Genomic DNA, 25,609 nt, shown 5'->3' with positions numbered 1-25,609 from the left:
AACAGTCATAAACTTATATATCCATTTTTAAAGGTTTATTCCAATAGCACACTTTGTTGTTGTTGCTGCAGTGAAATTATATAAACATTAAATGCAGGTTTATGAGTTTAGGTCTTCTTGGAATATTCTTTATAAATATTTATTTAATTAGTTGGTGTATGGCACTGGTCAAAGCATCTGCCAAATGCTGTATATTTATGGGAGAATTATGTAGGTGTTATTCAGCTGCCACTCAGTACAGTATTGTAGAAGCTTTCTCCATACTGAAAGGAGGATAAATGCTGTCACTGCTTGCTTTTTCTCTTCACAGGTATACTAGACATATTCGGATTTGAGAACTTTGCTGTGAACCGTTTTGAGCAGCTCTGCATCAATCTCGCAAATGAGCAACTGCAGTATTTCTTCAATCATGTAAGGAGTTATTGGTTGATATATACTTTGTTTCTGAACACAAACACCCAGCATCATTTCTGAAGCAAGTGATTAGGCAGTTTACCCATATTTGGGAGGGTTTTACAATAGATGTTGGAATTTTGCTTTGAGGATTTAATGGAATTCAGCCACGAGACCATTAGTGAGGTCCAGGACTGATGGTGGAGGCTTAATTTTGCATCCTAAAAGTCACTCAAACTCACACCAATTTGCTTTATTCCGCTCTAGCTGACACTTGGCATTAAGCATGGTGACTATCTGTTGATGTGTAGCATCTGTAGATGATGTGTCCACAAAGGGTGCACATTTACATGGCTGTGTTTACCAATTGTAAGAGGCGTCTGCAAACCTTTGGCTATTTAATGTAGAACTGTCCTTTTGTATTCATACTTGTGGAGCACTTCATGACCACTGGTGGAAAATGATACTTTGTTCAATCGTTGTCCCTGTTTACCTTTGATCTCAGGCATATTTTATTCAGGCAAATACAGTCATGTAAACACTGAGGATTCCCCTTCGGTTAAACTATAATCTGACCACAATTGTACATGATATCAGCATAATTTTGATACTGTTTCTTAGATCTTAGACAGCTGGCTCGGAAAACAAGTTTGAATATGTTTTCATGCTCATGCTGTTGTGGGTTATTGTTTTTGCCAAAACACTGGTACCACAGAATTATTTTCCTGAATGCTCTCCATTTAGATGACCCAGTTTTGAGAGCTGTTTTTTGTTTGGAAGGCTGATGACACAGTAGAATTTATTCTGAATCAAACGCTGATTCAGTATTGTTTGTTTGGAGCCTTTCAGATGAATTGCCACATTTGATGCCATTAATGAACAACAGCTAATGTAACGGGTTTCCTCTTTCTACAGCATATCTTTCTAATGGAGCAGAATGAATACAAAGAAGAGGGCATCCAATGGGAGACCATCAGCTTCAAGGATAACAAACCGATTCTGGTAGGGTGCAAATGTCATTGTTTCTCTGTGTGTCCTTTATGAGCTGGAATACTGTAAAAAAAATACAAATATTATGGATTTCTGACAAGATAAGTAGTTTTAGTATAGTATGAATATGCCATATGTTGTTTATTATGAAAAAAGGGGAAAAGGAAGAATGGCCTAAACATCAAGTAAAGGCATGTTATCAAGAAAATGTGCAACATTTACCCCTGTCATCAGAAGAGCCCTCATCTCTCTGCACAATCCTCGCCAGTGTAAGCCTATATTAGCCTAAGCAACAAAATGGGGCAGTTAGTGTTGCGAATTAGAGATGTGTATACTTGTCTCAGCATATATTAGCCTTGAGGGCATAGAGTGTAATTACACATCCACTACATAAAACACACTTTAGTACATTTAAGTGGACAACTGCTGTTTATTTGCTGGAGATATGATGTTAAACAAAAATGTAACAAAAAAGTACTTTCTTTTAAAGTATCCTTCAACCTCTACGTTATTTAACCAGGGGTTTCCTAACCTTTCCGTGTGAATGTTTCAATCCATTCCATTCTTGTCTGTCTGTGAGAAACTACCACCTCTCAGAGGCCAGAATTTGGCAGACAGTATCTTAGAAACAGGAAGTGCTGAGTGTGCAGGCCAAATACCAGACAGCTTGTGACTTATCGTCCTCAGACATTAGTTTTGGATGCTTTCACTTTGTCACCTTTTTCTTAGCACCACTCAGGGTAACACAAGTTGTTTGTGGTCTTTGTATGGAACTTGTCTGTTTTCTTCTGCTAGATTTGAATGTGGACTGCTATTCATACCCTGAAAGTATTAAACCTGCTCTGTAATTATGGCTCTGTGGCTCCGGTGCAGCTGCAGCTTCTGCCACAAGGAGCAAATTTAGTACAAATAAGTGCATAGAACTGCAGGAGGTGTAGTAAGGAGTTTTTTTCCTTATGTGCTGTGTTTTATATATGCTTGGGAGTGCAATTTCTTAAACACTGCATTTCAGTTTTTTATTCTTTACTGAACCTGTGTTTCTTAAAATCTCAGATATCCAAACATTTCGATTTTTTTGAGGGGGGGGACAAATGGGTATTATTTTTTTTTACTAAAGGTCTGTACAGAAATATTTTGACGTTCCACAACCGATGGAGCATAATCTTCACAACAGTGCACAGTTCTAAGCAATGTTACACAACCAGCAGACACACCTTATTAGTGTATTCAGCTATTTTATGGTGTACCTGCTGTGGACAAAGGTGTTTAATTGTACATGCCCAGTTTGCATATTCCATAGAAGAGCATGAAATGAAATGGCACGCTGCGGAGCATGAGCAGCGTATATTAATATTAATATTAATTAATTAAGCTTAATATTGTGTCTTCTAGAAGGGTTAAAAATACAGAAACAGAAACATTGGGCTGAGGAACAGAGGAACTTCATTCTCTGGAGTGATGAAACTCCAGCCATCACCTTTGGGATTAGACAGAGTGTTGTTTGTGATCTAAAGCTAATTCATGGTCTTGTGGCTGAATCAAAAGTTCCAGTACTTTGTGAAGATTTTACTCCATCAAAGTCTGGCAAATTACAATTACCACCCTTAAATTCATAAGAATTGTGGTATGAACAGCAGTCCACAGTGTCTCTGCCATTTAATCCCTGACAAATTACTGTGATTTTGAACTATTAAAAAAATAAATAAATAAAACTGACCAAACAAAACCAAAACCTAATTCTAGAATATAACATTTTTATCTGAGATCTGGAAGGCATAAGGGTGTACTAATGGTCAAGGGTTCTCTCTCCAGGACCTGTTCCTAACGAAGCCGATCGGGATCTTGTCCCTGCTGGATGAGCAGAGTGCCTTCCCCCAGGTGAGCTGACCTTTACAATCACACAGTCCTCATCAGGAAGCAGAAGGTATTTGTTTGCACACATTCTGGCCTGGACTACATGACATCATATTGGTCAAAGGGAAGGTCACCTTGTTTCATATTTGTGTCTATCTAATGGTTGTCGTCTGCTTAAAACAACACGACACTGCAGATGAATATACATCTGTGAATCATGCATGCAAAACAATTAGACATTTTAGCCTCCTCTAGGCAAGGCATGGCAAGGTAGGTTTACTTACAGAGCCTTTTATACACAATGACAATTCAAAAGGTTTTACAAGAAACAAAAGAAAGAGTTAAGAATTAAAATATAAAAATGCCTCTATTTGCACAGTTATTGTTCAGGGAAAAGCATTGAAGTCATTATGAGGGTTAGGGTTAGTGTGTAATATGGATTTTACAGTTGAATGGAGTCTGTTAGGAAAAGGGGTGCCTTTTATTTAATTAGGTATAACAAAGGGTTAAGCAATTGATTATAAAATAATGAGGAGACTATAAGTCGTCCTGTGTATACTTAGATGAAAAATGTAAAGTTCCGCTTTAAAGGAACGGTCTGTTGAGAAAACCAACACCACTTGTTGATATGCTAATAAATGCATCAGTGGTGCCAGCTAGTTTAAATTACATTGAAAATATTTTTAGTTTGTTAAAGAAATAATTCAGTTGAAGGATTTCAAACAGCCATCCAATCCAAAAAAGACAACAACCCGTCCAAAAGCACTACTGCAGATCCACTGTACAAGAGTAGTTGTTTTATAACACAGGCACAATATACATGTCAGTTTTAAGTGTGCCAGTGCTGTGATATTGCTGTTTCATTTTACATCATTTTTTTAAGATATAAGCTGTAAAGAATTGTATCTACTTGTATCATTGTATCATTTAAGACCAATGAGAAACTATGAACATTACATCACTCATATCTACAAACAAAACTAAACGAAAAGAAAGAAAACAGAACCTTAATTTACACAAAAATAATATAAATAATCATTTAAATTACACACATTTGTCAAATTCTATAAAAAAATTATTTTTTACTTAGTTTAATTTTGATCAGTATGTCGCTTAAAAACCATGTGTTGCCTCGATCTAGAACATACATTTTGGTTTTTCCCTGATAGAAACTACACCACCTGTTTCCACAGCACAGCATTACGCAGGATACTCAGGAATTCATTCCATTACAGCACAGCCCCGTTCATCAGTTACACCTAAGCTATTAACAGAACAAAACATCATGATCAGCATAAAATGTGGCAGCTGACTAACAACATAGTGAATTCATGAGTCATGAATCATATGAAGTCTGACTGCAAGTGTGTGGGAAGAAACAACAAAATCATTAAATGAGGTTTCCTTCAAACGCTGTTTTTCATCCTGCAGGCCACAGACGGAAATTTTGTGGACAAGCTGAATGGCAAATTCAAAGCCAATCCTCACTTTGAGGTGGTCCGGAGTCACAGCCCCCTCTTCGCTATTGTACACTACGCTGGAAAGGTATGTCTCCAAAGGACTGATCATCTTTCATAGAGCACAATTTCATAGAAACATCTATTTTGTTGTCTCACTCACTGAACACTTGGTGCTCCATCTACATTAATGTTTCATTAAACAGATACAGTTACTTACTATAGCCACCTGTTGTTGTGCTCAGTTTATCAGCAGCCTTCTTACTATGGGCTGGGATGTGGGAGGGTATTCCACAAAGCAGGGTTTCAGAGTTAGCCAGTTAACTTAATGTCTACGCATGAGTAATTCGGTAGGAACATTTCTGGCTTCTTTTTCTGTTGGTTAGGATTGACTTTAGGTTTCGGTTTTAAGTGAAAGAAGTAGTAGTACTACATTAAATTTATGAATGCAAAAGATGATACAAACAAAAATCACATGTAGCATAAACATAGTAAATTACCTTTATATCAATGATATCACAATAAGTTTCCCTCATTAACTGAATTATCTGTTCAGTGTTTACATGATTTAATCAAATATTTGATTTAGTTAAAATGTTTAATAAAACTTTATATATTTTTGGCACTACTACCGTGTTATTACTATTATACATATATAATAATAATAATGATTGTTGTTGTTGTGGTAGTAGTAGTATCATTTGTAGTTGAAGAATTAATAAACATTGACTGATGTGAATTTAAAATTGTATGTATAGTGTGTTTTTGGAATTCATGTGTAATCATTTGGTTTTAAACGGAAGTTAAAAAAAAAAACCCTGACCACTGTGAAGAGCTTCAGGAAAATGCATGCAAATCATTCATCAGATACAGAGACCACCTCTAACTGACTCTGGTCTTTAATTTTATTTCTTTTTTTTTTTTTTTTTTCAACTGTCATTGTTCTATTCAGGTGCAATATAATGCCAGTGGCTTCCTGGAGAAGAACAGGGACAATATTCCAGCCAACATCCGAGCTCTGTTCATCAGTAGTGTTACTCCCTTGCTCAGCGTCCTTTTTTCTGGTAGGCCACATGCATATTTTTAGAAAATATAGGTTCGGGCTGTATGCGATGTTCATCTTAACTGATTCTGGTTAACTGAGATTATTATCACATAGAAATGTATTGTTGCAACTTCCACTAAGAGACTGGTGTTGGTTTTCAGTTGTGCTGCTACTATTGATATAGATTTTTTTTTTTAATATATATATATTTTTTTCAATAAGTCTTATTCACTTATTCATTCAAATAATCTTTATGTGAAATTCTAAAAATTAAACATATCTCTGCCTCCCAGTTCAATACTGAAACAAATATCTATGCTTTGGACCTAAAATGTAATCTATAAGCATTGTGATTCACCTATATGTGAATCTATATGCAGTGGAAAAATGACCACAGACAAATGTTTAATACGATGTTTTTAAAACGCCAAAATGGGGACCCTGTTCAGTTCGGCAGCCCCAAACACATCAGGATGTTGATTCTGTTATAACAGCAGTGGGAGTTAACAGGGTAGCAGAGGAAACTGCGTCTTTGAAACAGTCATAAAATATAAAACAACAACAGGTCTTTGCACAAAACCACTTGTCATGATAGAGCTCAGCCACATTAACCTCTGAACTTGAATCACTTTCCTGTAACCCTAGGTGCATAGCAACAGTCTCCAATTTTTACAGATTCACAAACTGTGCTAACAGTCAATCTTCAAAGAGTGTAAAGACCCAAGAATTTTTAACTACTGAAGCTAAGCAAAACATTTTGTTGTAGTCATAGTTTTCACTGCTTATGAACACACAATTCCATACGACATGGAACAAAATCACTGGAAACCATCCCTGACTATAATCACTCTGCTCCTTAGATTTTTTTGATTTTTTTAATTGAAGGAATTGAAGTCACATACTATATGGTTTAACATTTTCCAAATCACAGATCATGATCACAAAAAAACTCACTCTGATGCTACTAGTGTGTAACATAGCCAGGCTGAAGGGAGCAGCATTCACCATGTGCTCACCACTGTAATTAATTAAACTGTTATAATTATATACAGTAGTGTGAAAAATGTCAACCCCCTTGGTCAAATGACACATTTTTCTGTGAAAGATTTTTTTGTTAAGTTATGGTGGCACAAATGACTGATTGCTCCCTTAAGTACAGAAAATATACCACAACTGTGCATTAAATGTGAAGGGTTGTCACGCCCTGGTCCTGTCTTCTGTTGTTTCCACCATGTGCTCACGTAGCACATGGCTCTTTGTTGTTGTTCCTCTCTCTGCCCTTGTCCCGCCTTAGCTCCACCCTCTCGTTGTGCCTCCTTTGTAATCCTGCCCCCTCATTATTCCAGGTATCCCTTGTCAGTGTTGTCTATTTAGGCTCCTTTGTGTTACTTCCTGGTTGTTGGAACTTCCACATGTCGTTTTGCACAAGTCTGTCTGTCTCTGCTGTTCCTCGCGCTACTTTCACTGGTCTGTTTGTCTCGTCCATTTCCCTTTCTGTGCTCTGTTTGGTCTGTTTAACCCTCTAGGCTGTCTGTCCCCCGTTTGCCATGTTTAGCTCTCTGTCTAGTTTCAGTCTGTTTAGCTCTCTCTGTTTAGATCTCTGTTCTCTCAGTTCTCACTGTCTGTTTAGTTATCTCAGCCCAGGTTTAGTCTGTATCTGTCTCTTTAGTGTAGGTCTCAGTTTAGTTCCCTGTGTATTGTCTTTCTGTCCATATCCCTCTGTTTTGTTATCTCTTATAGTTTTAATAAAGTTTGTGTTATTGAGTTTGCGTCCGCCCCACGATCCTTACAAGGGTATGCACTTTTTTTCATTTAGAAAGTAAGTTGCTAACAATGTAGCTAAAAGTCTGCTGACAAATTTACTAATAAATCTGTGTTAATGTCATTTTATTAATCCATGTTCATTTCTGTTTTTTCTTTGGTGTTTCCTTTTTTCTTTTTCCCCCAGCCACAATTTCCAGAACAGGTACACTGATGCCACGTAAAGCAAAGGTATGATCTTTCATGGGTCCTTTGTTATCTGCCTGAATCATTCACACCCTTTAAGCTGCTAAAATGTGCAAAACTTTGTATCAATTTCAGTTACAAATTGTGGAGGACAACTTCAACTCGACCAGAAAACAGTCTGTGGGAGCACAGTTCAAGGTATAAATAACACAACCAAGTCATTCACATTGCAACTGTTGTCATTTCACTGTTGTGCAATACACTGTTCCAGAGACACTGAGTCAGAAATGTTTACAGTTGTGGTGATAGGAACCAGATCCCCAAAGCCTCTAAAAAGCCTCACAAAAAGTTCTTAAATGAGATGCTTATGACAAAAGAAGACATTGTGTTATGATAGTTTTGAGATAATTAAAATGAAATTAAAAGTCCTAAACCTTAAGTTTAGTATGAAATTTTGGACACCTGCTAATGTCTTCTGAAATTATTTAAATAAGAAGGTTTTCCTCCTATAACAGCTTCTGCTCTTCCAGGAAGGTTTTACTTGAGTTTTAATGGATGTTGAAACCTTTTATGTGAGGATTAGATGGCATTCAGCCACAAGGACATTAGAGAGGTGAAGTTTATCATCTGCATAGTGTTCCTTTGAAAGAAAGAAAGGTAAAATTACCACACAGTATTCAATCATACACTTTTTGAAGCCCAAAAATAAACGTGTAGATATTTTGCACACAAAAATTCCCCTTTATTACCTCTGTCAATATAGACAGTATCGTATAATATCAATATAGACAATATCGTTTTCAGGGTCAGTAGTATTTTAAAAATGGCCATTTTAATGTCCTGAGCAGCATTCCCTGGCTGTCCTGATGGAGAAAATGTTTGCAGCCAGCCCACACTTCGTCAGATGCATCAAACCCAACAGCAGTAAACTGCCAGACCAGTTGGACAGTAAGCTTGTGATGGATCAGGTATGCTACAAGTCCTTCATTTAAAATGGTATAAACTTGTATATTAACCTTGTATTAGCCTTGTACCTTCAGTGACAATCAGTAGACACATCATGTCTTGGCTTATTGAATGTATTGGTGTACACGACTGGATAAAGATCAGTTTTCACATGTATTTGGTGGCCTCTGAATTCACAGTGAATACTTGGTTTGTTACATTTCCTTGGCAGGAAATGAAAGAAGAGTGTATTTGGCCATATTTGCTTCCCTAAAGTTGTGCTCACTCTTTACTGCTCTGAAGACAAAATGTAATCTTCACTATGATGTACAGTGATCCCTTGTTTTTCGCAGGGGAAGTGTTCCAAGACCACCTGCGAAAAATGAATTTGCGTATATAATTATTATTTATTCATTTTTTTATGTATTTAACGAGTATTTGGACTTTTATAAAATTCTCCCTGTTACTGTTAACAGCCCACCCTTTGCATTAAAAAGTCATTCTATAATGTTTTTCAGCTGGAACTACATGTGATATCCTACCAGTTTCTTTAATAGAGTAATTCCTAAGCTGTGATTTAGCGTAAGTAAATTTCACTCGTATGTGGATATGAACAGTACATGTACTGTACGTAAGAAATACTTGAATGCTTGAAGAAATAACTTATATATTGTTTCACCTACAGGCCTAGTCTAATGCATGTAAATAATAAAAAAGCCCCCTTGAAAAAATCCACGAAGTAGCGAATCCGCGAAAGATAAACTGCGAAGTAGTGAGGGATTACTGTACACCAATACCATCCATTTCCCAGTACAGTCAGCAAAGATATGATTGGTACTGGAGATACAAAGCTAATGTAAAAATGGCCTCTATATTAACATGTTGAAACCCTCCATATCTAAGGGTGTGTTCAAACATGGCATGTTTGCTTTGTTTAAGATTTACCATGGGGTTATTGCTCTGTGAATGTGGTTCATTTAGGTGTGTTCCAGTGCTGTTATCTCAACCCTGGTGTAGACCAAAGAAATAATTTTTTAGTGAATTTTGTGATTCGTTTTTTTGTTTTGTTTTTTTTAAACAGTAGTATGTGTACAGAGAATGGACCAAAAAAAACAATTGTGGTCTCCCCTGCTTGGGTTCCTAGAAATGATGTATTAATAATAGTTTTGTCCTTAACACCACTTCCAAATTCTCTTCTATTCTTTCTTAACAAATACTCTCAGTTCAAGTTGAGCTCAATACTAAGCCAATTTAAAATATTACAATTTATTTTCACAACAATTATATTATGTTAATGCTCAATTTTATAAAAGCACAATTAAAAAAAAAATAGCACACTCGAGTGTGTCCTAAGATTTTATTCTTAGTTAATTTTTTTTTTTTTTTTTTTTTTTTTAAATTAATTCACATATTAAAGTACATAGAAAGAAAACACAACAATAAAGGTAAAAAAATATTAAGTTAATAGACACTCCTTCCACTTGTATTGTTCTGTGTAGACAATGCAAAAAAAAAGTCAACATTATACACTAGGGCTGTGTCATATCGTATTGTTTGCAATAATAGGTCATAATTATACATGAATAAATTTGGCACAGCAAAATGGCTCTGAGGTGGAGGAATTTTTTTCAAAAAAGGGAGTGACTTAATTCACATGGAGGTGGTTTTGTTACAAAATATCAGATGTACACAAAACCATAGTTTTATGTTAGAAATGAAAGAAGCTTTTAATATTAATATTTGTCAATCCCCTGAAATATTGTGATATTATTTTAGATAATATTATTATATTATTTTAGTCTTCTGAACATGGTTGGGAAGCAAATTATATTGTGCTTTGTACATTACAGGCAATATATGCTTCACGTATGTTAATAATGGGCGCGTCTTGTGACTTATTGCTGTAGAACAGAAAATGAATAAAACCAAACCACACAGTTTATTTTTCCCTTCACTCTGGACTAAGAAAATGAACTACAACGTCTTCAAATCGCTCACTTTACTTACTCACTCTCGTTTATATCTGAGGAATTTAATCAGTAATTGACTGGTCTGAGTGGATTTTATAGCTGTGGTTTCTGATCTAGTCTATAATCAAAAATAAAAGTCTATAATTAAGATGATAGCTGTTGTGTTTAGCTGTTAAAAGTGCATCCACCTGAAAGTATCTGTAGTGCAAAAAAAGTGTCAGATTACCATGGCCCGTTGTGGTTTAGTGGGCTCATGGGAATTCAGTGCTGCTCGGAAGAGCTGAGTTGTACTGCTTACTTTAGTTTTATATCTTTAAAATTAGTGGACCCATGTAATCTGTGCTTTCATATAAAAACTCATTTTGCATTTTGATTTAGCTTCTGTGCTGTATTTGCAGTTCTAAAGGCAGACCAGAGACATGTGTAAAATAACTGTAAAAATTCAGCTGGTTTGATATGTACATTAATTTAAAATATTGAAATAATTGCTTGCTTAATAACCAGCCGCATTAAAGGTATCATAGAAACAGACTAAAAACACTTCGGTCAAAGCTGTCCAGCAAAACAACCTTTTTAGCTGTCTCCCATCCAGTCCTTTACCAGGTGCAATATTATATATGATAAATTATGTCATTTTTACAAACCTTGTACCTTTTGTAATATACTGCCAATCTAGTATTTGGGGTCACCATACCTTTTGAATGGATGATAACTGTGGATACCCCAGCTACCCCCCACACAAAAGATTATGTCTCCCAGCCTAGGCAGGAAACCCCTGTTCAACAAGTAAAAGTCCTGGCCTGAATATTAACAATCTATTGAAACTGTTGACTCAAAGGTGATTCCAGGACTTGAAAAGTCTGAGTGCTGTTAAGTACCTAGGGAACGTTCTGTTTCACTTCTGATAAATATCAAAAACATTCATCATTATCATATCATTCATCACATTTCAGAACCCGAGCCTTCAGATGTGTTACATGTCACAGAACAAATAAGCAAGCTTGTTTAAAAATCAAGACTCACTGTCAAAATTATGCTCAAAGTTTCTGTATTTTAACACAGTCTTTAAATACATCTACTTCCTACACCTCCCACTCACTTCTAGTTTAAGCCACAGCCTAAACATGTCACAAACACTGTATCTAAAGGTTTTTGGACACACCTTATAACTAGTAAATTCAACTAAAGTGCACTTACTTTGGACATTAATCGATATTTAACGTGTACAGTTTGTATAATTTCTGAAATGCATGAAATGAAATGAAATGAAATGAAATTGTCAAAAGCATTTGAACATTTTGTGGTCGATGCTCATTCTCACTGTGGACTATATTATATAGCCCCCAATAGCTGGGCTGTAGAGCAGTGTAAGTTTGGGATACGCTGGAATGTAGAAACTGTTAAATAACTCAGTGCCCTCCATTTTAAAATTAAATAAATAAATAATTTCTTAATTTCTTTGTGTTTTATCAAAGAAAAAAAATGTTAACCGTAATCTGTAACCCAACAACAAAAAGTACACGCTTTATTTTTGGAGAAAGCAGGGTGTACACACTGGCAGTGTACATTTGAACATGATCTGAAGAGCAAAGCAATACTGTTCTTAGCCTGACAAAAGCTTTCTATACACTCTTTTGTAGGCTTTTGTCCTCCTTAGCTACACAAGTGACCTGTAATCCTTTTGTGTACGTCTTTCTAAGTCACATGACACAAAGATATGTAGGTTGAATTCTGTCAGAGACCTCAAATGCAGGGTAGGAAAATGCAGCATGCGTTTGGCTGCAGCGCCCCCTTGAGTGCAGCTGTGAATGTACAGCCTGGCATTAGTACAAGATACTGTAATAGCTCCACTATAATTTTGGAGACAAATCACTGTTTGTTAAGTGACCTGTTTTTGAAACACTACTGTGATATTGACGTTTGTAGATTTCTCTCAATTTAAAGATGCAGGTCGAAAAATGCTTCTCCTTAATACATTGTTGTTCTTCTCTCTTAGCTGAGATACAACGGCCTGCTGGAGACCATCCGCATTAGAAAAGAAGGCTTCTCCTGGCGACCGTCTTTTGCAGAGTTTGCACAACGGTTAGTAGGACCTACAATATGTGTTTGATTTCAAAAGCTGGACATTAGGGTTTCATTTTCAGATAATTGCCCAATTCTTCTGACCTTTCAGGTACAATATCCTGCTGCTAAAACCAGATCTGCCTCTGGACAAAGAAAGGTGGGGACAAATCTTCAAACAATATTCAGTGATAAGCATTGGAATTGCTATTCGCATAAGCTCATTAAGTTCAGTGGGAAAACAAGACACTTCACATCATAGCTTCTACATCATAGTATAGTATTAGATATTGCAATTCAGTGTGTCCATGCTTATAGATTCTGTTCCTTTGGATTTCAGTTTTCCAAAGACATTAGTAGGAAAATTTCTCCATGTCATATTAGCACAGTGCAGTCCTTTTATATGTAAAATTGTTATAATTATGTTGTTTTGACACTTTTGTGTTTTTAATGGCTTCAAATTATTACATGTTTAAAACATGATTCTTTGTTTTCTTTTCTCAGTTGTATATCAATCCTCAAAACCACAGAGCTGCAGGGCTGGAAGTGTGGGTAGGTTTCAGTTCTACACTTGCACACACTAGATATCTGCACTGGAACGGATAAACCTTAGTCCATCTCACACCATTATACTTTAACCTGACCCATCTAATTTCTTATTCCAAAGGCTGTGGGAAATGACTGAATATAAATAATTGATCATGTTCTTGACATTTAAAACAAATACCACAGCAGCTTTTGTAACACATGTTATTCCTGGGAACAGGAAGTTTAAATTCCTGAATTAATCTTAGCAAAGGAAAGTCTGCTCTGATATTTCCATCATCCCCATGCATCTTTCTTATTTTCCCTGGTCAGATTAAAGACTGTGTTCCTTCTGTTTCATCCCAGTTTTGTTAAAGGGCTACATTCACCAACTCCTCAAACTCTGGAGTTGTTTCATAGTGAGAATGTGCAGTGTTGTTTTTGGGTTTTTTTTGCGCAGCGGTGACAGGCACCTTCAACCACCCGCACACCCCGGCCCCAACCGGTGCAGCGCAAAATTATTTAAAAAGCGAAAAAGAATACATACATTACACAAAACATTTTACACTTTTTGTTTTTATAAATTCAGTTTCATAGACTGCAAGCCTGGCTTAAAGCTCCATCATAGGGACACCCAGGGTATATTGCAACAATATTCTGTGATAAATTACAAGTTAAAATACTAGTAATTCTTTGTACAGAGAGGAATGAAACAAACACGTGTAAGTTAGTGTAGTATACATGACAAACTGGATAGAGATCTTTTTTCTTCATTATGTCAGTGTAGTTTTGATGATTACTGAATTAAAATATCTTAATTTACTAAATAAGTGTTGGGGTCAAACGTATTTTAATAAAGAGTTATCTGTGTTAAAAATTAACATATTAGCCTTGACAGCACTATTTTAAATGTAGGATATAAACAGGCTCCATTCATTAGGCAGTATGTATCAAACTGAAAGAAACATTCTAAATGTTTTCAACTATAAAAGCTATCTAACTTAACGTTAGCTATCTAATTTAACGTTAGCTAGTTCTTTCTCTCTCTCTCTCTCTCTCACTCACTGGCTTGTAAGCAGCTTGGTTAATTTTTCACTTCCTCTGTTCCTCACTTCAAAATTAAAGCCCTCTGCTTTTGTAATTGCGGTTTCATGTAATTATTTAAATTTGGATGGACCGTGACCTAGGTTCAGGCTTTTACTTTCATGACAGAGGAGTCTTGAAATAATTAAAAGAGAGAATGTGACGGGGAGTGCGCTGTTAATAATAACATCACAGTTTTGTCTGTGACCATACAGCTATAATCACCTTTGAGTCATCAACTGCTTTTTTAATTAAGCAAATACATTAAAGTAAACCACAGAAGTGCAAAATACACATAGCGCAAACACTGGAATGTTTATATAGGTATTACTTTACATCTATTATATATAACTCCAGCCCAGTGTAAATTAAATTAGAATTAAATCCCCCAGTATATATTCAGGCCTCATCGAGCTTGGGTCAGGTGCAGATAACACTAGCATGAAAAACTCAAATCATGGAACGTTTTTATTGTACACAATATTGAATTAAATGATTTGTGATGTTTTTGTGCTTATCAACTTCCGAATCTGTTGAAATCAGAATGCTCTAGACATTAATATTGCACAAGACCATGTGATTTCTGAGCTGTAATTATACTACAGTTTTCCCTGAAATCAACCCTGATGGGAAAATATGTTTTCTATTTCCAAGGACACGTGGGGCTTGTTGAATGATGAACGTTTTGCCTCTCACTTTCAGATCGTCCCGCTTGTTTTTTAAGTACTGGCACCAGGAGGAGTTGGCTCGTCTGTTAGAGAAGCTGGGAAAGGCAGCTGTTGTCATACAGAAGAGTAAGTGTCAGTTAACCCAGTGTTTGTTTAAGCGATCTAATAAAGTCCCAGCAAAATTGCCATCTGAAGCCATTTCTCATAAAAGCTCTCCTGAGCATCTGTGCCAGATCTGAGTTCTGTTGTAAATTATCATCTTATAGACTTTTGCCCAAGGCTCAGTGGAGACGTACATTAGCAGACAGATGAAATGAAGGGAATATGCAGTCACGAAAGGGCATGATCAAACCTGAAACAAAAAGAAAGTATATCCTCATATATGTCTTCAGGCTCATTTTAAGAGCTTTCTTAATTCATTCACTCTTTGGATGTTCCTCAAGAGAAATACTACCCCATCTCACAATAAGAGCAAAAGGATAACAACTTGTCATTCAGGATGGGCAAAACTCTTTGTTCATGTTTTTTTGTTTGCATGTGTTAACATGCCACCACATAGTGATGATCCTACATGTTCTGCTTCACTGAAAAAAAGACCACGTTTGGCACTGGGGTCCTTCCTTAGACTGGGAGAACGGTCCAGTTTGAGGACACCGCAACCCGGTCTCACACTCACTCATGATATAGTCACATATGTAGGAGACTGCAATTCGTAACATAGTCGCATATTTCCGACATTTTATGCGACAATATCACAATCTTAAGTGTATGAGTAATTACCATAGAAACACTATGCGACAGTAACACGAAAACTCTTCTTCATTACAGGCGTCATTACTCATATAACATAGAAAAAGGCAATTACATAACATAGATTCTTATTCCAACAAAGGCATAAAGTATTTTATTATAATATTTCTCCTAAGCAATGCTTATTATTGGTGTTCTACTTTAGCTTTAACTCTAACGAGAACATTTCTTTCACTTAACGTTATTTTGACTAATTTTCAAAAGGTTAATACTGAAAAGGACATTTCTGTAGCCATTATTTGCTTCGATATTTTAGCAAATAATGAACTAGTAACGTTATATTTTTCGTAAATAAAAATAAGACGGTGGTATTAACGGATGGTAATGACGCCTTAATGAGGAGGAGTTTTCATGTTACTGTCGCATAACACGGCGGTTTATATGGTAATTACCCATACACTTATGATCGTGATATTGTCGCATAAAATGTCAAAAATATACGACTATATCACGAATAGGTGTGAGACCGGGTTGGAGGTTTAGAAAGTGTACTCCGTCCCATGCAGTCCGTGTGTTATGCCCAGCTGGCCTCTGAAACTGGCAACAAATTCTGCACATGAATTTATTTACAGAATGTGGCAGACCCTCTTATCCATGACTTATAGTTTTTTAACATATTACAGATTTATGGTAATGCAGTCATTTGTTTGCTTACTCTTTTTATTGCTCACAAAGACTGTGAGAGTTTCCTCCTCCTAGCATGTGCTTTTTTTTTTTCCAAAATATGTGAAGTCAGCCACGCCTTCTTTTCAAATTGTTGCTGACGCATGTTCATTCAATGGCTCTTGACCCTAACACTAAATGCCCGGAGGCAAAGGCAGCTAACAAATGCCTTGGCAGTGGCTGTGAGTTTGCAACGACAGGGCCAACATAAAACAACTGCACCACTTAGAAAAACTATGGTAATATATATTTATGCCGCAGTGGTTAAATATATCCATCATTAAATGTTTGATCGTTCAATTGCAGTGCATCTGCTTCAGCTTTTCTGTGCTCTTTTTCTAGACTACCGTGCAGTGAGCTGCAGGAGGAAGTTCCAGGTCTTGCTGGCTGAGGTGAGGAGACAGCAGCAGGCCCAGCGAGAGAGAGAAAAGCAGGAGGAAGAGATGAGGAGGAGGCAGGAGCTTCTGGAAGAGGAGCAGGAAAGGAAGAGACGTCTGCTCATAGAGCAGGAGAACAAGAGTGAGTACACACTTTTAATGTCTTTTTTTCTTCTTCTTCTTCCTTTAACTGCTATAGAACTGCTATTTGTGGTTTAAGAACATATTTTAAAGGATGTTCTGCACTTCTTTGGTTTACTTTATATTATTTGTGTCAATAAAAATGCAATAGATGACTCATGTGATTATAGCTGTATGGTCACAGGCAAAGCTGTAATCTTATTACTCACAACACACTCCCTGTCACGGTCTCTATTTTAATTATTTCAAAACTGTTAATTAATGTGTTTCTAATCGTGGTCATTTCAGGACCAGTGTCTCCCCCAGTTCCTCTGCCAAGAAAGAAAAAGCCTGAGCCTAGGCCACGGTCCATACTCACTGGACTTGCCCTATCCCGCCTTGCTCCTGTACCCCGGCCCCGCAGCAAACAGTTTGAGGTGAGTCCAGTGGAGGATATAGAACCTTTTATCAAGTGGTTTGTATGTTTGTCTGTGAATCAAAATTCATCTTACAGACTGTGTTACTTAAAACATTAACCTTGAACTTAATTTGTGCATTTGGACAGGCCACTCCGTTTGATAACGACCTGCACAAAAACAATGACCTGATAAACCTTCTTGGTGAACCGGGAGACGAAGAGCGAGCCAAGGAGAAGCGAAAGAGGAGGAGTAACACCATCCGCTGGTTCAAAGAGACGCAGGTCCGGAAAGTGGCCCGGAATGGGACTTTCCCTTGCTGGTTCCACGGCATGATCACACGAAGGTTTGTATATTTACATGCTAGTGGAATTTGCGCATATATGATCTGGGTTTTGTTTCCCTATATCTACAGTTTTACTGGATCCATAAGTAAGTCTTGATTTGTCCAAAAACACACGTTGGTAGGTGGATTGGTGACTCGAAAGTGTCTGTAGGTGTGTGTGTGTGTGTGTGTGTCGCCCTGTGAAGGACTTGCGCCCCCTCCAGGTTGTATTCCCGTCTTGCGTCCAATGATTCCAGGTAGGCTCTGGACCCTCCACGACCCTGAACTGGATAAGTGCTTACAGATAATGAATGAATGAATGAACTTTTCTGAGGATATCAAGGACGACGTCAGTACTGAAGCAACACTAGGACAGGGCAGGTAGTGTCACTGTCGCACACCTCAATACTTTCTGTGAGAACATAAACTGGGGTTACACTTCATGACAGATTTTCAGCCAGATTTTAACCCCAAATTCCAGTCTGGCTGAGTCTGTGGTTGGTGTGATACAGTGGTAACACCATTAGCTCAGAGACCTGGGTTCAATTCCAGGTCTGGGCAACCAGCCTGCTACACCAGTAAGAGTCCTCGGGCAAGACTCCTAACACTGCATTGGCCTACCTGTAATACCACTAACCTCATAAGTCACTCTGGATAAGAGTCTGTCAAATGCCTTAAATATTAACACAAATGTGATAGTTGTCTCTAGTCTGCAAGCTCTTGCGCAGTCAGAGTTCTCAGTTGGAGGGGACGTCATGTAGTGTGCGAGGGACTCCACCTTTTTTGACATGACTATGGACGTGTAAACTCTTCACCAACTCAAGTCTGAACGAGTCCCATCAACAGCCAATGAGAACAGAGCACAGAAAGTAAAGACAGGCACGTGCAGGGACCTCTACAGTGGAGGACGGATTAAACAATAAAACTATGGAAAACTACATATCATTTCATAGAGTTAGTCCCCAAATAACCAGTATTACCTGTAAGAGAAACAAAACAGAGTGCCACAGAACAAGCCGTTACGGCCTTTATTCCAACTTTATACCGTTCTAACAGTTATAAAGAATTGAAGGTGGAATGTGGCCTTAACTATGTTCTCTTTTACATGTCTCCAGCTCCCTCTTCAGTGTTTAGAGGTGCTGACCATGTCTTCCTTCCTATCCGTAACCCATGATTTCTTTTAAATCTACACAAATAGCAGCGCAAACTTTAACTGCATTGAGTCCATGTTTATTTGTGTCTCCTAGGAAACACAAGTCGCGTGTTTCTTTTGGGGTTTTGGGGTTGTGTCGTTAGTTATTCCTAGTCATTGAGTGTGTACCTGACATTTTTCCAGTTTTTGTAAAAATCGGTAAAAAAAAACAGTTGTGTAGCAGGAGACACCCAGTCTGTGTGTAATCTGCCCAGACAATAAAAGTTGTGTAGTGTACCCAAGGCTTATGTTCTCCCTGTGGCAGCGAGAGTTCTCCCTGTGGCAACGGGTTCTGGTTAATAACATCCACTAATCAAAATAATTGCAACTTTGGAGATATCAGAACAAACGCAGGTAGCATTTTATACAAAGGTTCGATTCAGACTCAATTGGCACCTTCCTGCCTCAGAATTCTGCTTAGGTTGACAGCATGTTTCATAGGATATTTTAAGATAATACCACATAAGCAGAGCAGTCCTTTACCTGTCAGTACAGCGACGCCACATTCAAAAAACGCTAATTGTTATGATTAAATCTCATGTATTGTGTCACACAGTGATATAGGTGCCATGTCACCCATAGAAAATCTTGATGTATATGTATTTTATTCCTTTAGGCAAGCAGAAGATCTCTTGACTGACAAGCCTCTGGGCTGTTTTCTGATTAGAGTGGGACAGAGCAGAGAAGGATATACACTTTCATACATGTAAGTTTTCAATCGCTGTCAGCCTGTTTTTATCACAGCTCGAATTACTTTCGGGGATTTTTTTGTTTTGTTTTGTTTTTTGTAGCCATTCTATTCTATTGCTTCAGTCAGCTTTTATTTTGACTTGGAAGTGCACCAAGCATGACCCTCTTTTCCCAAGCAAACAAACAACTTAAGTAAGAGAAAGGGATCTAATATTAAGAGAGGCAGAAGATATGTAAAGAAGACAAGTAAAAAAGTAAAAGAACAAATAATAATAATCCTGATTATGAATCACAGGGGTGGAAACCGCTGTCGACACTACATGATCGAGATGCAGAGTAATGGGAAGTATGTGATTCTGGGTGAAGACCGGGCTCACTCTTCTCTGCCTGACTTGGTCCAGTACCACACGCAAGTGGGCATCCAACCGTTCATGGAGTTACTCACCATACCATGTGGCCAAGTGAGTTCAGAAATAACTGTCTCAGTGATATCAGGTTAAGCATGTGGAAAAATCAGAGAGAAAAATTATATATACACATTGTTTTTCACACCATTGATTTTCTTGTAAAATTCCCAATAAGTTTGATGTGTCACACGACCCTCTTCCCATCTGAAAAAACAAAAGTTGGATCCAAAATGGCTGACTTCAAAATGGCTGCCATGGTCACCACACATCTTAAAAGTTTCCCCCTCCCATATACTAATGTGCCATAAACAGGAAGTTAATATCACCAACCATTCCCATTTCATTAAGGTGCATCCATATAAATGGCCCACGCTGTAGATGTATTTGTTTGAGTGCTCATCATTTCAGAGAATAATATGGTTCCACTGATCTACAGCTCAATTCAGGGGTCTCTAGCCCACACTCTGCACTGGGCATTGTGAATATTGGCTCATCCCATTCTATCCTTGGAGATTTTACAGTAAAAGCTGTATTCGGATAATATCTTTAACGTTTCACAGATATGCCTGTAAACATTTCTTCTGTTCTCTGCCACAGCAATGTGACCATGAGCCAGACTATGAAGAGTTACAATATATGATGACTCCTGTCGCGCTGAACAGCAGCAGTGTGGAATCTGAGGAGCGCATCTACGAGGAGCCGGAGAAGATGCACCTGGAGCTGCAGAGGCTTTTCCTGCCTCCAGGGAAGAACCCAGGGCTGGACTTGCACAGGCCACCCGTGCTGAAGAGAGTGTCGGACAGGCGCAGGCGTCTGGAGGCCACAGAACTGGAGCAAAAGGGAGAGGAGGAGACCGAGCAAAGCAGACCTGTTCCTCGGCTGTACCCCTCCATCCGATTGGCCATGAGGGAGATCCAGCAGATCCAACAGGTGCAAGTCCATTCTGAGCCACATGTGCTACACATTTAGTCTTAGTTGTGAAAAAAGCTTTTGTAGGGATCCTATACATTTATGAATGAAGACCTTCAGTTAGATATTATTCAAGCATGTTTTCTAAGGTGTAACGAAAACTCTGACATGAGTTACGATTACAGTCACGCAGAGAGTCTACATACGCAACACATGTATTTTCGTTGCAACGTATCCAAGTCTCAATTTACCCTTCAGAGCAGATCTGAAGGTTTGAGATCTAATCAAAAGTAAAAGCTCTTCAAACCTGTTCAGACACGCAGGTGGATGCTATCAGAATTAGTCTTTGTTTTTCATCGAAGCAGTCACCATAAGCCCTTGAGACGTATTCCCAATCAGACAAGAGCCTCTGTATAAACATGTCTCACCTCTTTTCACATGGGCAGCAGTTCTCAAGCAGCCAGGAACAAACGGCAGTACCTTCCCACAAGCCCTGGGGACTCTGGAGGAAGAAAGGTGACTGTTACACATCAACTCACCACTGCATGGGTGTGGCAGCATATACGCTGGGTTATTATTGTGTATCAGCTTCCTTCAAATTTATATGGGATTTTTATATTACATAAATCATTACATATTACATACTGTGAGATAAACAGAAAATGAGGCCACTCATTTTTTCAGTTTATCCATAATTCAATCAATCCATCCACCCCTCTGTAACTTAAGGGATTGATTGGTTGATTAATTTGTTGATTTTTTGATTGAATCTGTTTTTTCAAATGTTTTTTTCCAATTATACAATTGCAACCTGGTTCACTGTTTTCTGCTGTAGTGCATTTATTAACAGCTTTGTTTGTGTGTCTTTTTGTAGCAAGGTTTTAATTCTTTACTTCTTAATTTTTTAATGTAATTTCAGATTCATAACCCGAAGGAAAGGGAACACATCCCACATTCTTGCTGCTATCTACCGAAAATGTGACCTGGCAAGGAATGAGGAATGAATGGCACTTGAACAAATAGAGGAGGAACTACTCATCAGGGGAATTTTAGGCATTTGATTTTTAAATGTTGTTGTGTATTTTAGTCCTTTGGTTCTTAATTGTACTTAAATAGTTATTTAATTTGTAAATTATGTTGTGAAACTATGGGCTTCTTAATAAATGTCAGATTTCATACACGTCTACCTGCCTGGTGCCTGCTAGTCTTATAGGAATGACCTGAATCTAAACTTTGAAGGAGGAGGGGGATATGAAATGCCCTGGATTTATATATCCGTGTTTATAGACGTCAAAATTTGCTGTGAAACCTCATTTTATCCAGTCATATAAATATGTGAGGTCAAGTACTGTATTGGACGGAGATAATTCACTACAGAGAACACAGTTCCAATAATCCCACACCTGGGGGGGCTTTTTACAATAAGTAGCTGACACCTGATATTGCTCATGGTGATCTTGGGATATGGAGTTGGACTGTTGAAAACCCATGACAGCATAAGGCTTAGCTTATAGCAGCTCACTCATCAGTCCCGTGTTTAGAAGCAGCGTCACATGTAAGAACACACAGTCTCAGGTTAACCCAAGCCCCTGTAAATCTGACAGGAGCGTTACGGAAACTGTGGAGTAAAACAGGAAAAACAATGCGTAATCAATCTTGGCTGATGCCTCCTGAATATTCTAAAGACTTTCTGCTCGGTTTGAGAGGTGTGGCTTTTTTTCGGTCTGCTCATAAATAGCGTGAGAAATCAGAAGATCAGGATTCTGCAACAGTAAAGTGTGACTAACAGGAGACTGGAACGCAGACGACGTCCATCAAAATGGATCTCAAAGTGTTTGTGCTGGTAATCACCTTGTGCATCACCTTTACCACCATCCAAGGTAACAATATATATCAGGACTATCATCTCTGAACATGATTCTGATAACTTTATGGTATGTGTTATATTGTTGTGAAGGTCATTGTACTGTATTTTTTTAACATTTATTGGAATACAGATTTGTAATGCAAGGAAACGTGCAAATTCTAGACGTATAATTTATTAATCTAGAAATAAAGGCTAAACTTCAAAGAAAACATTGGACAATTTGTAGTATGTGTTTATTGTTCTTTTTTTAACCCTCTGTTGCATGCATTATAAAGATTTAAAACATTTTCACTTCTTTGCTTAAAACAGACCTGAATTATTACATTCAAAAAACAATTGTTAAAGAAGAAGTCATTCTAATTTAAATACTATACAGCTCCTCTGTGATTGGGTAGATCCACAATGTTGTTTTAAAGGCAACAAACAGATTGCAGGTTCTAAATTTTGTCATTTATAAAATGGTAAAAGAGAATTAACTGGTTAAAAAATGAAGACTCCAAAAGTCCTGCAATAGAGGTTTTATTGGTGGATAATGTGGTAAGGTAATTATTTACAAGCATCCATTATGTAAAGCTTGCTTTCATTTTTCTCACAAGGAAATTGCTTTTAATCCCAGGTGCCACTCCAACATGCTGCCTCCGTACGTCTCCCATCCCTCTGGCCATTCTGAAGATAGCAGAGAAGGTTGAATATCAATTTCGCAATGGAATCTGCGAGATCAATGCCGTGGTGTGAGTTTTAATGTGATTCTGTATTATGATAAATTATCAAGAAGTGTTTTTTAATACAGCGTCTATAGAAATCTAAATTAAATCCAGTATGAGATGCTCTGAATGCAGCTGCACACGAGCCTAGCTCATCACACTTATGTCTAGAAGGTATAAAGCCCCCAGAACTGAGCTGTTGAAGAGTGCAGCTGTAATCTTCAGTCTGGAGTCATGGTGCCTTCCAAATGATTACACAGTGTAATTGAAAGGTGAAGGTTATGTAACATCGTGGTTAACTCACCTCTGTCCCCACTTGCTAGCTTCAAAAAACACTGGACACTTTTGTGCCTTTGTCAGTTAAACAAAGCCTCAAGAGAATGATCAAATCACAGATTTTTTTTAAATTGGAGTTTACAAAATATCTCAACATTTCTTGAAATGGGGTTTGGAGTTTGTGGTGTTTTAAACAAAGCCTGTCAATGACTTTCACATATTTTGGCACCTGATGAAGTGATTAGTGATAGAATTAAAATAAAACTAAAGGTGGGACATGAATGAAGAACGATGCTGCCTTGACAAATGTGCATTAGTTTTCACCTGATTGTTGTAGTAGTAGTTTAAGTCATGTTTGTCATGCCTCAGGTTAGCGGCTGCAATTCTGGACCCAAAACACATTTGTGAAACAAAATAATCTGTTCAATTGCAGGCTGCATTATAATGGGAAAAAGTACTGTGCTGGGACCAAAGCGAGGCACATCCTGAATGCCATTCGGAAAAAAATGGGCAGCCAGCATTTTAAGTGAATTGATCCACTGACCTTCTGAGAAGATATTCTTCTGTTCCTGCCAGTCCTGTGCTGTTCCATTCATTTCAAAGCTAACTTCACTTTCTCACTCTCTGGAGTAATATCAATAGATTTTCTATGAGCACTTTCCTTTGTTTCGTGTGTGTGTGTGTGTGTGTGTGTGTGTGTGTGTGTGTGTGTGTGTGTCCTACTAAGAACATCTTAATCTTCACATTATTAAAAATGTACATGTATATTTAATTCTTTCATTGTCTGAAACCACTTATTCAGTTCAGGGTCATGGTGGGCTCAAGCCAGGAACACACCCTGGTCCAGTACTTTGCAGGGTGTGTATTTGTCTCTGAAAATTATATTTAAGGGAGAATTTTTGTCTTAACCAATTATTATGAGCGAATATATTTTCTTATATGTGATTTTTAAAGCAAATACAGGTTCAATTTTTGGTTGTTCTTAAATCTTTGACTTAAGATCTTGAATAAATGACTTATTTTCTCAAAGTAGTAAGACTTGACTGTGTTCTTAAAATGTTTATTTACTTTGTAAATAAAATGTATTTTTTTTTAATATTTCTCAAAAAACATTTAGAAAAAAAAACCTTTCATACATATTTTAATGTTTGATTAAAACGATTAACAGATTTCTTTTTCACCTGCTGTGTGTAATGTCTGATGTTGGCGTGGCGCCCCCTGCTGGTCACAAGCCTCAGCTGCAACCTAATGCTTTCAGTCGTTAATAAAAGTGCTCAGCAGGGGGCGCTTCGCTGCTACAGGTCAGAGTCTTTCTGCATTTAAAATTGATTTAACAGTCAGTCCTGTGGCGATGGGTGCTGACTACTGAAGAACACTATGAAAGTGGGATAAAAACAAAAACTAGTGTATAATTACAGTTAGTAATTGGTTATTATAATGTTTTGGTAGGTCGGGAGGAAAATGAAAATGATACAGCAGAGAGCTAGTGATCTAGCTTCCACTGGCATCGACTAAGTTTTATTAAAAACAATGTGTGCTTTAGACTATAGAACTTGCAGTAGGCCGTAGTCCAGGAAGGAGTCCCTATGCAGATCAGCAGGTTTATGCAGCACAGTATTTACTTACAATTTATATTAGGCTTTGGATAAATGTTTACTACACATTTTGGAGATGTTAATTAGCTAGTGCTAAGTAAATTAATTGAATGAGAAGCGTTACTGGGGGTTTTCAGGGAAAGACAGGGCCCTAGACCACCAGAAAACTGGATTAACGTAACTACTTTTCTGTGAGGACTCCAGGTTTTGAGGATTTGATGGCATTCAGATACAAGAACATTACTGAGATCTGGGGTGTATTCCATAAAGCAGGATTGAGCCAGCTAACTTAAGCCCAAAGATGAGGACTGTCCAATAGG

At 37.6% G+C, this 25,609-nt stretch overlaps 1 protein-coding gene across 2 annotated transcripts in view; it reads left to right on the top strand.

Annotated features, from left to right (window-relative positions):
- Nucleotides 1-24,656, top strand: part of LOC136675312 (myosin-IIIb) — a 46,414-nt gene extending 21,758 nt beyond the window's left edge. The window contains exons 11-32 of one of the 2 annotated variants that reach the window (XM_066651816.1): nt 311-411; nt 1,309-1,395; nt 3,196-3,261; nt 4,669-4,782; nt 5,647-5,758; nt 7,688-7,731; nt 7,822-7,884; nt 8,535-8,654; nt 12,598-12,683; nt 12,775-12,822; nt 13,167-13,214; nt 14,973-15,064; nt 16,754-16,930; nt 17,218-17,345; nt 17,474-17,670; nt 19,458-19,547; nt 19,827-19,992; nt 20,536-20,868; nt 21,297-21,363; nt 21,767-22,727; nt 23,331-23,445; nt 24,128-24,656. In XM_066651816.1, the coding sequence (XP_066507913.1) occupies nt 311-411; nt 1,309-1,395; nt 3,196-3,261; nt 4,669-4,782; nt 5,647-5,758; nt 7,688-7,731; nt 7,822-7,884; nt 8,535-8,654; nt 12,598-12,683; nt 12,775-12,822; nt 13,167-13,214; nt 14,973-15,064; nt 16,754-16,930; nt 17,218-17,345; nt 17,474-17,670; nt 19,458-19,547; nt 19,827-19,992; nt 20,536-20,868; nt 21,297-21,363; nt 21,767-21,774 (2,147 nt within the window). In that variant the 3' untranslated portion in view covers nt 21,775-22,727; nt 23,331-23,445; nt 24,128-24,656. Of the gene's footprint in view, nt 1-310; nt 412-1,308; nt 1,396-3,195; nt 3,262-4,668; nt 4,783-5,646; nt 5,759-7,687; nt 7,732-7,821; nt 7,885-8,534; nt 8,655-12,597; nt 12,684-12,774; nt 12,823-13,166; nt 13,215-14,972; nt 15,065-16,753; nt 16,931-17,217; nt 17,346-17,473; nt 17,671-19,457; nt 19,548-19,826; nt 19,993-20,535; nt 20,869-21,293; nt 21,364-21,766; nt 22,728-23,330; nt 23,446-24,127 lie in introns of both variants that reach the window. The other variant, XM_066651814.1, reaches the window with a different exon arrangement.
- The last annotated feature ends 953 nt before the right edge of the window (nt 24,657-25,609 follow it).

The sequence above is a fragment of the Hoplias malabaricus genome, chromosome 18 (assembly GCF_029633855.1).
Source record: "Hoplias malabaricus isolate fHopMal1 chromosome 18, fHopMal1.hap1, whole genome shotgun sequence".
Lineage (NCBI taxonomy): Eukaryota > Metazoa > Chordata > Actinopteri > Characiformes > Erythrinidae > Hoplias > Hoplias malabaricus.
The sequence above is the reverse complement of the archived record's forward strand: the minus strand, read 5'-3'. Positions and strand labels throughout refer to the sequence as shown.